This window comes from Ammodytes marinus, assembly GCF_949987685.1.
Source record: "Ammodytes marinus genome assembly, chromosome: 2".
Lineage (NCBI taxonomy): Eukaryota > Metazoa > Chordata > Actinopteri > Uranoscopiformes > Ammodytidae > Ammodytes > Ammodytes marinus.
The window spans coordinates 8,987,307-9,000,204 of NC_137231.1; the positions used below are offsets into that span (position 1 = coordinate 8,987,307).

A 12,898-nucleotide genomic window follows, 5' to 3' on the forward strand; every position below is an offset into this window, starting at 1 on the left:
CATACAGAAAGAGAAATCACCATGAACGTTTTTTTTTTTTTTTTTTTTTTTTTAAGTAAAGCACATAATGTTAATTGCACTAGAAGCATGTTTTAAGTTTTTTAGGTGCATTTTTGCAAAGTTCCACATTCATAAACATTCAGAGACCAGAAATAGATCTGTTGTCACCTGAGAGCACAGGGATGACGATACAATCTTCTCAGTGAAGTAATTTGTGCTCCCGGATAAAGGTTCAGTTCACAAAAAAATTTACATTCAGAACAATTGTTTCTCTCGACCCAAGTAGAATGGCAATCTGAATTTTCAAAAAGATTGGCTTTTTTTTTGTCCTAAACACAGCTGTGAATTCAGTTACAAATCATTTGGATACAGCAGGTTTCACATTCCACCATAACATGTTTTGGAGTTGAAAGAACTTGCCATGTGTACATTAGTTTACTTAAAAGCCAATTTGAATCGATATGACATAACTTTAGGCATTAAAGCTCTATCAAGCCATCAATCAAAATACTGGTACTTGTAATGTGAAAATCACAATGTGGTTATCAGCTCCCAACTTTGCAGCGCTCAGGTAATTACTTAGGTTCTTTGAAAGCGTAAGGCATTTTTCTGTTAACAAGATGGCCATTATAAGCTAATATTTTTATCAAATTAGTTATATTTATATAGCCCAATATCACAAATAGCCATTTGCCTCAGTATCAGGGTTCTGTGGTTGAAAATCACTCGATTAATATTTTAAAAGGTAGGTCTCAGACTAGGCAATGTTAAGGTTTAGCCCAGACAAGACAAATTTTAAATTACGCTGACGGGTGTTTCTTCATTCAAGCTAAAACTGTTGGAGATGCCTGTGATTTAAAAGATATTTCAGAAAACAAAAAAAAAAACAATAAAAATGGCACAGTCTAAGGCCGCCGGTTAGTGGCAAAAAAAAAGAGGAAAAGTCAAGACATGTCCAGGAACCACCGAGAAAAGATGAAAAATGTATGCATTTATTGAAGAACAAAATAAAAACATGGAAGATCTCAGTCTTCTCAGTTTATCCCATGTATGCCATAATCATCTGTGACAGACGCAGCCAGTGAGGTTGCCACTTCCACACGGTTTACGTATGAGCTCTGTGTGTCCAAACAAGCGGTCCATCACTTCAGAAAATTAAGGCAATTCCTGAACTGAGGAAAACATAGGAAATGGCAGTCGGTTTTTACACCATTAATAAAAACATTAACATTTTTGTGCTACTGACCAACATACAAAAAAATAAATTTTTAAAATATTAACATTTTTTTTTAAGAACATCTTCAGTGACAGAATCCTGTAGAGGATTACACACGTAGGTTTTTTGTGATGAACTAACTTTGGGGCGTGCGGATCGATTCACGATATTTAAAAAGGTTGACTCGGGCTATGATACAGGTGCTTCACACTTGCCACAAATAACATTACTGTCAATTGAACATAGTCCACACCCATACAGTACATAAATGATCAAGTTTATTTTTTTAATTTATTTTTTTAAAAGTCTTGAATGTACATCACAACCCAACGTGATGAGAGTTCCTGTGATACATAGGAGTAGTACCATACATCATTAATACAAATCTTTCAAACACTTGTGCATATTTCTGTTAGGTATGTGGTTTCTGAGCTCGGGTATAGCCACCTCGGTGCAGCTGGGTTTTGGAGTGAGGAAGGGAGGGCAGGGGGGGGGGGTCAGGAGAGTATGGCCATAGTGGTGGGAGGTGGGCTGTTAGACTGTTGAATCGTTCAAGTGCTTGAGGCGCTGGATGTAGCTAGCATTGGCAGGGCTGTAGCGGCTGGGGCTGAAGTCTGGTGAGGCAGCGTGCCGGGCCGGACTGAAGCGACTGCTGACCGGGGAGCCGGGAGTCTGATGCTGCATCCTGAGTCGGGGTTTGACCACCGCAGGGCTGGGCCAGCTAGACCACACATAAATATACCAGTCAGTGCTTTCATTTACTACATGTTTCCCTTTGCTTCGGTATTTATCCTTTAATCCAATAATCTGATTTAATCAGCCACTGAGATCAAAACTTTTTAGGCCATTAACACACAGTAAAACCAATAGAACAACATCAAGTATAATATTCATTGCAATTAAATATCGGCCTACTGACCTTTGCATGTCTGATGCAGAGTATGACCTCATTGTGCTCTTCCACTTATGAATGCTGGGAAACTGCTGGGAGTCGATGTCTTGGCCTTCTATTGCTGACAAGACCTCTCTGTCCAACTTGGTAGGGGAATCCCTGTAAAAACAAAATCACTTTAACTCATAAAGATCACTTTTACTCAAATTATATTATTATCAAACTCTTTTATAAATGGCTGCAAGTCACCGTTCCCTTATAGCAGTGCAGTTAAAATGTTAGTCAGTTGGTGGTACAGTATAGTCTCTTTTTTAATTTGTATAACATTTTCTATTGACTTATACAATAACAGTTCACTTGTCTGGACTAAAAGTGGAGACTAGTATATCAAAAATATGAACCAGGACACAATACTTTTTTCTAGGTAGAATAGTGTAAAGATTTTGACACACAAAGTTGCAAAACATTCCCATAGATTTTCTTTTTCTTTTTTTAGTAGCTCTAAGTTCCTTCAACATCCAAGACAACTTGATGTTGACCACAGGGCAACACGAGTGACTCACCCTTCAATGAAAAGCCCTCGTCTGACGTGTGGCGGGGTCCGGGGTAGGAACTCGTTGTTATCCAGGGACTTATAGGAGGAGCCAGAGGACCCTGAGCTGCTCAGGTCCCTGCCCCCGTGGTCCCATGACTTGGACCTGGCGCACAAGTTGCGCTCTCCTGATACTGACCCCCTAGTCCTGCCCAGCACCTCCAGACTCTCCTCAGCCTCAAAGTATTCCTCTGAGCTGCCACTGCTGCGCCTCTCCCCATCCCCTCCCACCTCCGCTCTCCAGCCCGGCCCGTCCACGGTATCCATATCCTGGCTGCTGTGAGCGATAGCCAGGCGGTTCAGCCCGGAGCTCAGGTCTGTAGTGTCCCGCGGCTCTTGAATAGTCATGCGCTCAAACTCCACCATGAGGTTGGATACGGGGGACAGCAGGCATGAGGCGGAGGAGGAGGGGGAGGTGCGAGGGGCCATCTTGTCTCCGTTGTGAGTCCTGGAGCACAGCACGTTCTTACAGAGCAGGCCCGGGGAGAGCAGGCCGTCGTCACAGCAGCAGCTCAGCAGGTCCTGCTGGGCGGCCGTCTCGATGAGGTCGGCCCCGCGGTGGTGCAGGATGTGGAACTGGTGTCCGCCCACTGCTCCCTTCAGCCCGTCCTTGGAGGCAGCAGCGCAGGAGAGAGTGATGCTGGTGAGCGCTGCGTTCTGACGGTTCTTCATCTCCTCCAGGCTGATGTCGTCGCCCTCGTCCAGGAAGGCGCCCACAGAGATGGAGTTGCAGAATTTTTTGGGCTTGCCTGCAAAAAAAACACAGATCAAATTACAGTCATTACAGTGTCATATATTATTAGGACATTATTTAGATTTGTAAGATCCTTGCTCTATTTCATATCTGACAAGAAGCTACCACTACCCTGATTAAACTAGAATGCCAATAACAGCGCAGCCCATTTCTTTTATACTTTTTTTTGCAGTACTTGCAGGTTACTTGATATAGAGCAGCTGAGGGTACCTGGAGAGGGGGTTTTGAATCTGTTGCTGGTCTCATTCTCCCCAGGCTCTTCGTGAGTCCGTGGGCTGAAATCCCTCTTGCCGAGGTACTCGTCCAGTTTTCGAAGCCCCTCAGTCGAAGACAGATCCACAAAACTGTCCAGAAAGTCCCAGTATTCAGCCCAAGGGTGGCCCATTCCATGCGCCAGGTCTCTGTAGTAAAGGATGACTTAACAATAAGCTTTTTACACACACAATTCAGTAATACATTTACTTAAATTTAAAAAATAAATGTACTTATTAGTCAAATTAATATTTGCCAGACATTAAATAGTTAACAGGGCTAATGTTATTGCAGACAGACATCTTTAAAACAAATCCAGGTGCTCTTGAGTCATTTTCAGCAATAATTCATTCAAGCCCAAGTGGTTTTAATGAAAACTATTATATTGGTTCTTAGGTTCATTTTATTGCACTTCTCATTGTTTATTAGGTAGACCTAAAGCTAAATCCAATGTAGTCTAATACATCAGCCCTTCAATATATCCTACCTTCATGAAGGTTATATTATCCATCTGCAGTGTCACAATTTCTTTGAGAAAACACGTAGACCAGTATAGAGCCATTAAAAGTAGAGTAAGGTTTAAGACCTACCTGCCCACTCTCTCTGCCCCGCGGTCCGGATCAGACTTCAGAATGTGGTGGAAAAACTCTGCCCGGTCCCTGGGAGGCGTCTTCCAGGACCGACGGAAATCATTTGCCTACAGAGGGGTGCGGGGGGGGGCAAAATGTTATGATTGGTTACTAAATGATTTTAATGATGCAGCTATGGTGCTTGACTAAACGTAGATTGGTAATGAAGTAAAGAACTTGCTTTGGAAGGGCTCAGCGGGCCAGCAAAGGCTGTGACGGTCATCACTGGATCCATAGGGCTTCTTGACTGCCTATGGATCTGCGAGAGACTTTCTGAGGACTCAGGTGACCACATTGCACCAATGACGGGCTGAGAGGTGTTGTCCGTTGCCCTCATCAACGGGATATAGCAGCGGTCTGTCAGGCCGTGGACAATTTAAAGTTTAGATAAGATGCTTAATGGACACATTTCTTTCAGAGCACTTTACAGAACAACAGAAATGGTGTAAACAAAATTTAAAAAATCAGTGTGCTGTATATGTTGCTGTCAGTCTGTGCATAGGAAGTGGAGATAATGTAGTAGTAGCAGTCTCAATATAAAATAAATAGTACATGATAATAAATTGTACACAGAGCATGTCATAATAATTACTAAACCATACCATAGTACCTCAACCTGATAATGTTGTTTTACCCTAATTCCTACCATAAGCAACAGATAAACACATTTACAAAATAGATTAACATTGAGGCACACAATAAAATACAAACTACATGATGTAACTGCTCCTATGTAACCAGGCGTCTCTCTGAGTAAACTAAATAACACTTCCCTGTGTCCTTTAACAGAATAAGAACTAAAACTGGCAATGTTTTAAGACACATGTGTCCTTACCCTCCAAATAGTCACTTATCTTCTGTCTCACTTCTTGGGTTTTATTTTTTCTGCTACAAATAAACTGTGAAAAGGAAAACAAGACAATTGAAAACAATTGAGTTTATACAACATGCAATCATCACCCATATGCAATATATTGGATAATAGCATCAGCTAAATAAAATGCAATATAACTTTAATTGTTTAGTTAATGTTACAAAGTGGACTTTTAATTTGTCACCTGTCTGTATATACAGCTGAAAACACACAACTGTGGCTGGATTAGCCGGGGGAAAGAATTTGCTCATCACTCATCTATGTTTAGCTTTCAATGTGCAGTGTGACTGATCGTTGCCAAAAGATTTTTAAAGGCAAGCTTAAAGGTCACGGCTTTAAACCTTTGTTTGCAGCATTACTCCACCTCCCCCAGTGAGCACTGGCTGTATGTCACTGTTCACCAGTACTGTGCTAGACTGAGTAATTACTAAACAGCTCCCACATGTTTGTGTACAGGAATACTTTCTGTGCAGCAATCGCAACCCCCTTGCAACAACAACCACCCAGGCTACGCTGTGCGCGCATGTTACTAAATTAAACAAGGGTTAAAAATAAAACTCACGTCACAAGGCCTCTGGCCGTCCTTATTCTTACAGATCTTATCGATGTCTGGATGGGAGCACAGGACATTGACCACGTCTGGACAGCCAAACTTACAGGCAAAGTGGAGTGGTGTTTCATAGCCCTGGAACAGACAGACACACAGAGCTAAGATACAATATGAACAAAGCCCACTAACTACTGTTATACATGATGTATGTAATCTGGTTTAGCTGGTATGGTTAAACAACTCACAGCCTTATCTGGGGTGTTGAGGTAAAGATCTACAATGTAGCGGATCCGTTTCTGCAGCATGACGTCCTGGTCGTCTGGGTACATGAGGCGCATGAACTCTGGGTTCTCTAGGGTGTCCAGCAGCAACTGGGAGATAACCGCCTGGTTCTCCTTAGCCGCCACGTGCATGACATTGTACCTGCAGCCCTCCTAACAAGACAAAACAGTGGGGAGACTCAATGGACCTCATACTACTTGCTGTAGTTTGGTCTGGCTTTGCGAGACTACAATGGACCTAATCCTGTAAACAAGGAAAGGATGCTTCAAGGCAGCCTCTTACCTTAACCTGCTGAGGTTAGGTATTTATTTATCAACCAACATTAATTGTATTCTTAATGACTGGGGCTTAAGAAACAATAATTGGTACTATAGGAGCATCCAATTTGCAGGTTAAAAATGCCAACCTTTAGAGACTGATGTAATACTTTGAAAAATTATAAACACACACGCACGCACACACGCACGCACGCACGCACGCACGCACGCACGCACACACACACACACACACGTCGGGGTCATATTTGTGTCTTCATCTAACCAACTGCCAGCTTGTCTAGTGCATTAGCTGTAAAGTTGGCGCCGATGTTGAAAAGATATTATGATAAGGTTCCAAGTGAGGATAAGCATGCTCTATTAATAGCACAGAGTTTCCACAGAGTTTGAGAAACCACAACAGAGCTATAACAACAAACAGCTCATAAAGCACTGCCTCTTAATTTGACTATGGCTTTTTTAAATGGTCCTATGTTTAGGAAGGTAGTTCAGAAGGCTACAATTAATTAGGCTAATTAAACAAAAAAAAAAAGTTAACTTTAGGTGCTCACCTGCACAATAGTAGGATTATCCCCTGAGCCGATGAGATAGCGTGGGTTGCTCCACACCAGATCGCTGAAGGCCACGTCGTCCCCTTTCTCCACGGCTTTCCTCAGTTTGGCGTTGAGGTCCTGGGTGCGCGGGCTCTTGAAACTGTTGGCCCGCTCCCGGTTGATGCTGTCAACCTCCATGACGTCTAGTGAGGGAGAGGGACAAAAGAAGGATGAGCATTGATGTCACAAATTCAAAGTATTGGTCCAAGGCTGGTTGTTCTGTGTGGGTCATGTGATACCCAAGATACTATTTTTTATTTTTTTTTAAGATATTTTTTGGGCATTTTTATGCTTTAATGATAGTGCAGAGAGACAGAGGTGAAATGGGGCAGAGAGGGGGGTGACATGCAGAGAACGACCGCGGGCGGGAATCGAACCCGGGTCTACTGGCCCGGGGGGGGCAGGGGGGACGCCCTACCAACTGAGCTAAGGGCGCCCCCTTTACCTAAGATACTATTGACCTGAGGAATGAAATTGGAAGGTTGATCTCACCACTATATTGACATTATCCAAATTAAACTAAAGCCTCATTCACACATGCAGCCTTTCCCAGTAATGTTCCAACATTTTTCTCAGGAAGGGGTCATGTGTGAATGAGGGCCGAACATTTTCTTTCTAACAAAGAAGTGTGCCACATGCGTTCTACTTACCTTTGCTCATAAGGCCTGGTTTGACAGGAGATAAGCAGGGCGCAGATTTACTGGGGGAGGGGAAATAGTCACAGATCCCCTTGGCAAACTTCTCAGCATCCTCACGCTGGGGGAAGGCTTTGAAGCGGGCTCCCTTCATCATCTTCACAGCTTGAAGGGCATCTTTCTTATCCATGTACACATGAGCTCTCTCTACAGACAGAAAAAACAGGCACTCGTGTAAAAAGCTTATTCTGTTCTCTTATTTTTTTTTTCCATTTTGGATTGTTTGTTAACATGGGTTTCTAACAAGTGGTTGAAAGATGTTCTTGCATTCCGTTCCTTTCCGTCCAGTCAGCATGTAACTCATATTTCGATGAAGGCCTACAAAGTGCCTCTGTTGTTGCAGCTGCAACAAGAGCCTGCCCCGACAGATTAACATTGCTAGCATTGATTGGCAGCTCAGGTTTATATTTAGATCGATACTCGATTCCAGAGAGGTCAGGCGGTCTTACTGTCCTGCTGCTCACCACCAGAGAACAACAACAAATGCTTCATCCACTTAATAACAAATGTGGAGGTCTGACTATATCAACAGCGAGTCCTCCCAAACAAATACAGAAACTGGAGTAGATATGACCAATAAACAAACAGGCAACATGATAATCTTTTAAGGTGGACTTTAGCCTCATAGTATAAAGCCAAGAGTTTGACCCTATCAAGGAAAATACCACACAGGTCGGAGCTGTGTATTTTGTGAATGCTACGATAAAAAAACATTGAATCATTTATAGATTTGGACAAATTTTTGGGATAATTTTTTTAATTTCAACTGAATTCATAAATGTTTTATATATTTCTCTATCCTGTAGTTAAGCAAAACGGAATCAAGCCTTTGTTGTCAAGTATTTGTTCTGGGGCATTTAGTTTGTCTTTATCTGATAGCAAACAGAAGAGGTGATGAGGTGACATATCATAACATGTCATCATAACCTCTTTGACAACTGGTTGTTTTGAATAGAAAGCCACACTCAACCCTTCTGATGTTTAAACAACTCTATAGGACCCGTCTCTATTCTGCCATTTCTTTCCAAAAACCCTTGAGCATGCTGTCTTCAACAAACTTTCTTCATTTCTCTATTACGAAATCTCCATCAAAACGGAGAAATCTGTGGTGACCTTGGCTCGCCCCACAAGCAATCTGGTTCCAACGCTTGATGACCAACTGTCTTGCGCTGTCAACATCTGCAGCAACATCTGGTCTTCAACCTACCCCAAGTTCTCCCACAATACACCACTCCTCTGCACCCTGCACTGACTCCCGGTGGCTGCCTGGATCTGATTCATGTCACTGGTACTTGCCTACCATGTCGCGAATGAATCACACAAATCATCCTACATCCAGGACATTGTCAAACCATGCACTCAAACCCATCCACTACGCCAGACTGAAAACTCCTCTGTTCAGACAACACCTTGGCCTATGGAAGTAAAGAAACACTATTATGTCGTAATGTAGCAAATCTGCTTATTTGATGTTGCCATGCAGGATTCTTGCAATTTCTGGTTGAGTGCACTTACTGTGAGTCAATTTTTGGATAGAGCATCAGCTAAATGTTGTGATTCCAGTTTATGGTCCTTCTCATAACCACTAGGCCACAATAAATAGGCAATCATCACGATGACTAAACATATTAGAAAAAAACAATATCCTCTTCTGCCCAAGAATTGATTTGTGAAGTGAAAATTAAACCATTTAAATCAACCCATTTGCCATGTGAACAACCACACATTTAATTTGATATCAACTATGAGAAAACAATTACAGCTATTTGTATCTTGAGAAATAAACTGCCGCGTGTCCCCACAATATTGTTTTTTGCACAACGCCTAATGAAGCGCTACTGGAATTGAGTTACTGTTGCAGTTGTGGCGAGCAATGCACTTATTTATTCATAATGGGAACGACTCATATATTTCACTGAGTTATTGATATCAAGTGATACATTGAACAGGGCTACCCTCTGCACTCTTCCTCCATTTGGAAATTACTTTTACTGAACTAATATCTTAACTACATTTTATGTTTTCATATGTTATCTAATCATCTGATTGTGTGAAATGATGCTGGATTACATGAGGTATAACATTGAGTGGGAGGTATTTTTTCTACACTCATGAACTCTTTCCTGTAATTCCAAAATTCAAGAGCAGGTGGCAAATCCTTAACTGTGACGAAACTTTTGCAAACTCTCAACACAACACTGCAATATTAATGACATGCGACAAAGCCATGACATGAGCCTCTCTTACCATTTCTAGCCAGAACATCCTCCCACGGCGGACATACTCCATAGTAAAAGGTTGGAGACAGTTGTTGTGTTGGCTTTAAAAAGACTTCTGTTTTGGCCTGAGAGTCTTCGGCAGAGCTGGTTGCCGTGGCCTTTACTGAGATCTCCTCTTCCTCTGGAGGGTTGAGACCCACACCGTAGCCAAAGTCACACTCTTCGCTGGCCGTCTCGGGGGAGTTGCGGCTTGTTGTTGCTGCAGCAGTGGTGGTGGTGGTGGGTGCCACTGCTGAGGTGGCACACGACACAGGTTTGGCATGATCAGCTGTGACGGAGGCCGCACTGCTCAAGACGCTTGCTGAAGAAGAAGAGCTGCTGTCTGTTTCAGCTGCACTGCTCTCGGGCCCGGCCAGGTGGCGGGCTAGCTTCCTCTCAAAGATGGCTCGGGTGGTGGCTGTGATAGCGCCGCACTTGACGTCTGCTCGGGCGAACTCCTCGCGCAGTTCATCGGCACTTAGCCCCCTCAGCCTGCTCAGAACCGCCTCCATGCTTCAGCTCCCTACAACACAACACACAATGCAACACTTCAGCATTATGACCAGCAACAGTTGTGACTAAACTAAGCAAACACCATGTCCAGAAATGTGATACTAGGCATTAAGTCTCTGTCTAGTGTTCCGGATTTTGTTTTTACTAAATGTCAAGAATGATCATATTACCTTTTTTTCTTTTGTCTCAACTAGCAGTTCGGCAACATTACTAAATCAGATTTCCTCCATGTGAAATGACAGGCCTAGAAAGACTATAATAAATGTCACTTAAAAAAAGATTTTTTTTTTTGCTTCTATAAAACCCTTATAACAAGACTTCCAAATAACAATCATGTATTCAGAAAAACATGAATTTATACGACTTGCTTTCAAACAGTCTGAACACATAATTATTTAATTTGTTATGATTAACAACACTACACCACAGGTTGGTCAATCCGATATTAGAGCAATCCAACAGCATGCAACTGCTCTACGTGCGAATTAAAATAAAATGCCATACATCCTTTATGTAAAACAACAAGCTGACAAACATTGCAAAACATAATACAGACAGATTTGACTAACAAGTAAAGCCTTGCCCTTCAGTGTCAAGTGTTTAGGTAGGCTGCACACATCTAGTACAAGGCTCGTGGGTGCTTAACAGCTACAACGTCTTGTACAAATATTGGACCGTGTAACACATGGACACAAGTGCCAGTTACGTTCAATAGATCCATATTGTTAATCAAAAATATAATATCTTATCCACACTAATGACTGCCGTGTGCTAGCTAGCCTGCTAACCAACAAGTCAGCTTTAGCAGCCGGGGAGTGTGCCTAGCACGAGGGAAACTGCTCAGCAGAAACATCAAGATTGACAGAGTAAAACATGTACTTTGGGCTGGAATATTAACGATAAAAATTGCACAGAAACTGTAGAAGTTAAAACCATTATTAGTCGGTTCGTTCGCATGCTGTCACGCCCAAGTATGTCATTCGAGGTGGGTTTTCTGGCTGTAACGTAACAAATTAGATGGTGATGATGCCGATAAAAATCAAAGTGTCAGTCATGACATCTAGTAACAATGTATCACCATACTTACCTAGGAACATTGTTATGCAATATACGCAGAGCTATGGAAATACGCTGTTAGTTTTGCACAGATAAACTGTTGGACAGACACAAAGCTAAAAACGGTCTGGTACGGTCTCATTGTTTACAACATGTTCTGCGCATGCTCAGTATCAAGGGAGGGCGCACGTTGCATTCAAGACCCGTGGGAAAACTCAATTCAAGACGAATGGAAGGTGACTGACAGCCAGGGGCCGGACATAAAGTGAATGATCACGTGACGTCTATATCTAACATTAATCTGGGATACACGACATAACTGGCAAGATACCTTACATCAACATATCACACTGTACTGAAGAACATCATTGCTGAACATGCCAGTTTGTTGTAAGCGGCAATGTTGTGTAATGGCCCTTTATTTTTTTCGGTAATCATAATAGTTCCATAAACCATCCCTCAAAATTATTTGCTTGTACCTGCCGCTTAACCACTATGCGCTTGCTTTGTTTTTTCAAGAAGTTACCATCAATATCAAAGTACTTAAACATTAGCTATTAAAAGTCATATCACAACAAAGGGGGTTCATGAGACGAGGAAAACTGTCCTTGTACGACAATTAAATAATACATTTCTCACAAAACTGCTTGATGATTTAATTAAAAAAAAAACAGGTAGTTTCTTGTATTGCATGAATGTCTGTAATCTTTCTCATGTACGTGCTTTCCCCAGACGTTGAATGCACCATCATGCTCACCCTTAGCAGACGTGACTAATCTAATAAGTAAAGGATAACCTAGACACGCGTGTGTACTTTTTTCTGGTTAACAACACATGTGCCTGTGTAAAATGCATAAAAAAGACGAACTGGTGGGAATGTAATGTTCGTATAAACACCGTGTTAAATAATATATTCGTGTTGGCACCATGGACCGGTTGGCACACAACCCTTATGAAAGCAGCCCAACTTGGTCAGACATATCTCCGGCAAGCATGACGGGTCTCAAAACATTCATACAAAAGCAGGACGACCAACGAGTTGCCCGTTTTAATGATTAGCTGTTCCAGAAAAGTCAGCTATATTATCATTCTAAGAAGTTGAGTTTGACAATTATGCTCACAGTCATTAGCCACATAGCAAAGCAATAAGCTAACCACTCAAGAACCGGTTAGCAATTGCACATGTTAATATATACAGGAAAAAACAGCTGTTGTATTCTTATCGTACACATGACTCTGCAAGTGTACCACAATTAACAGTCGTGCATTGCTAGACGGAAATATTAACATTATGCCCACCTCCTCCACCTCTCTCCCCGGCTACTGTTGCTAGGTGTTGTCTGGCTGTCTCACCGCGACTGTTTCAAAATGCACACAGCGAGGACCCGGACCGTCTAACACAGTGCCTGAACAAAACCTCAGCTGAAACGTGTGGACCTAAGAACTTCTTACACATATTTTAAAGTC

The 12,898-nt window shown here is 42.2% G+C and overlaps 1 protein-coding gene across 2 annotated transcripts; it reads right to left on the reverse strand.

Moving 5' to 3' along the window:
• Positions 1-69: 69 nt before the first annotated feature.
• Positions 70-12,782, reverse strand: ankle2 (ankyrin repeat and LEM domain containing 2). 2 transcript variants are annotated; one of them, XM_080049988.1, is made up of 13 exons: positions 12,731-12,782; positions 9,852-10,385; positions 7,560-7,751; positions 6,868-7,052; positions 6,005-6,193; positions 5,772-5,894; positions 5,171-5,234; positions 4,517-4,692; positions 4,297-4,403; positions 3,665-3,855; positions 2,672-3,449; positions 2,136-2,267; positions 70-1,937 (listed from the first exon to the last, which is right to left on the reverse strand). In XM_080049988.1, the coding sequence occupies exons 2-13, from the start codon at positions 10,372-10,374 to the stop codon at positions 1,751-1,753; spliced, it is 2,847 nt and encodes a 948-aa protein (XP_079906114.1). In that variant the 5' UTR covers positions 10,375-10,385; positions 12,731-12,782; the 3' UTR covers positions 70-1,750. The 2 variants fall into 2 exon arrangements, with proteins under 2 accessions (XP_079906114.1, XP_079906113.1); XM_080049987.1 differs by lacking the exon at positions 12,731-12,782 and adding an exon at positions 11,463-11,575.
• Between the last annotated feature and the right edge of the window lie 116 nt (positions 12,783-12,898).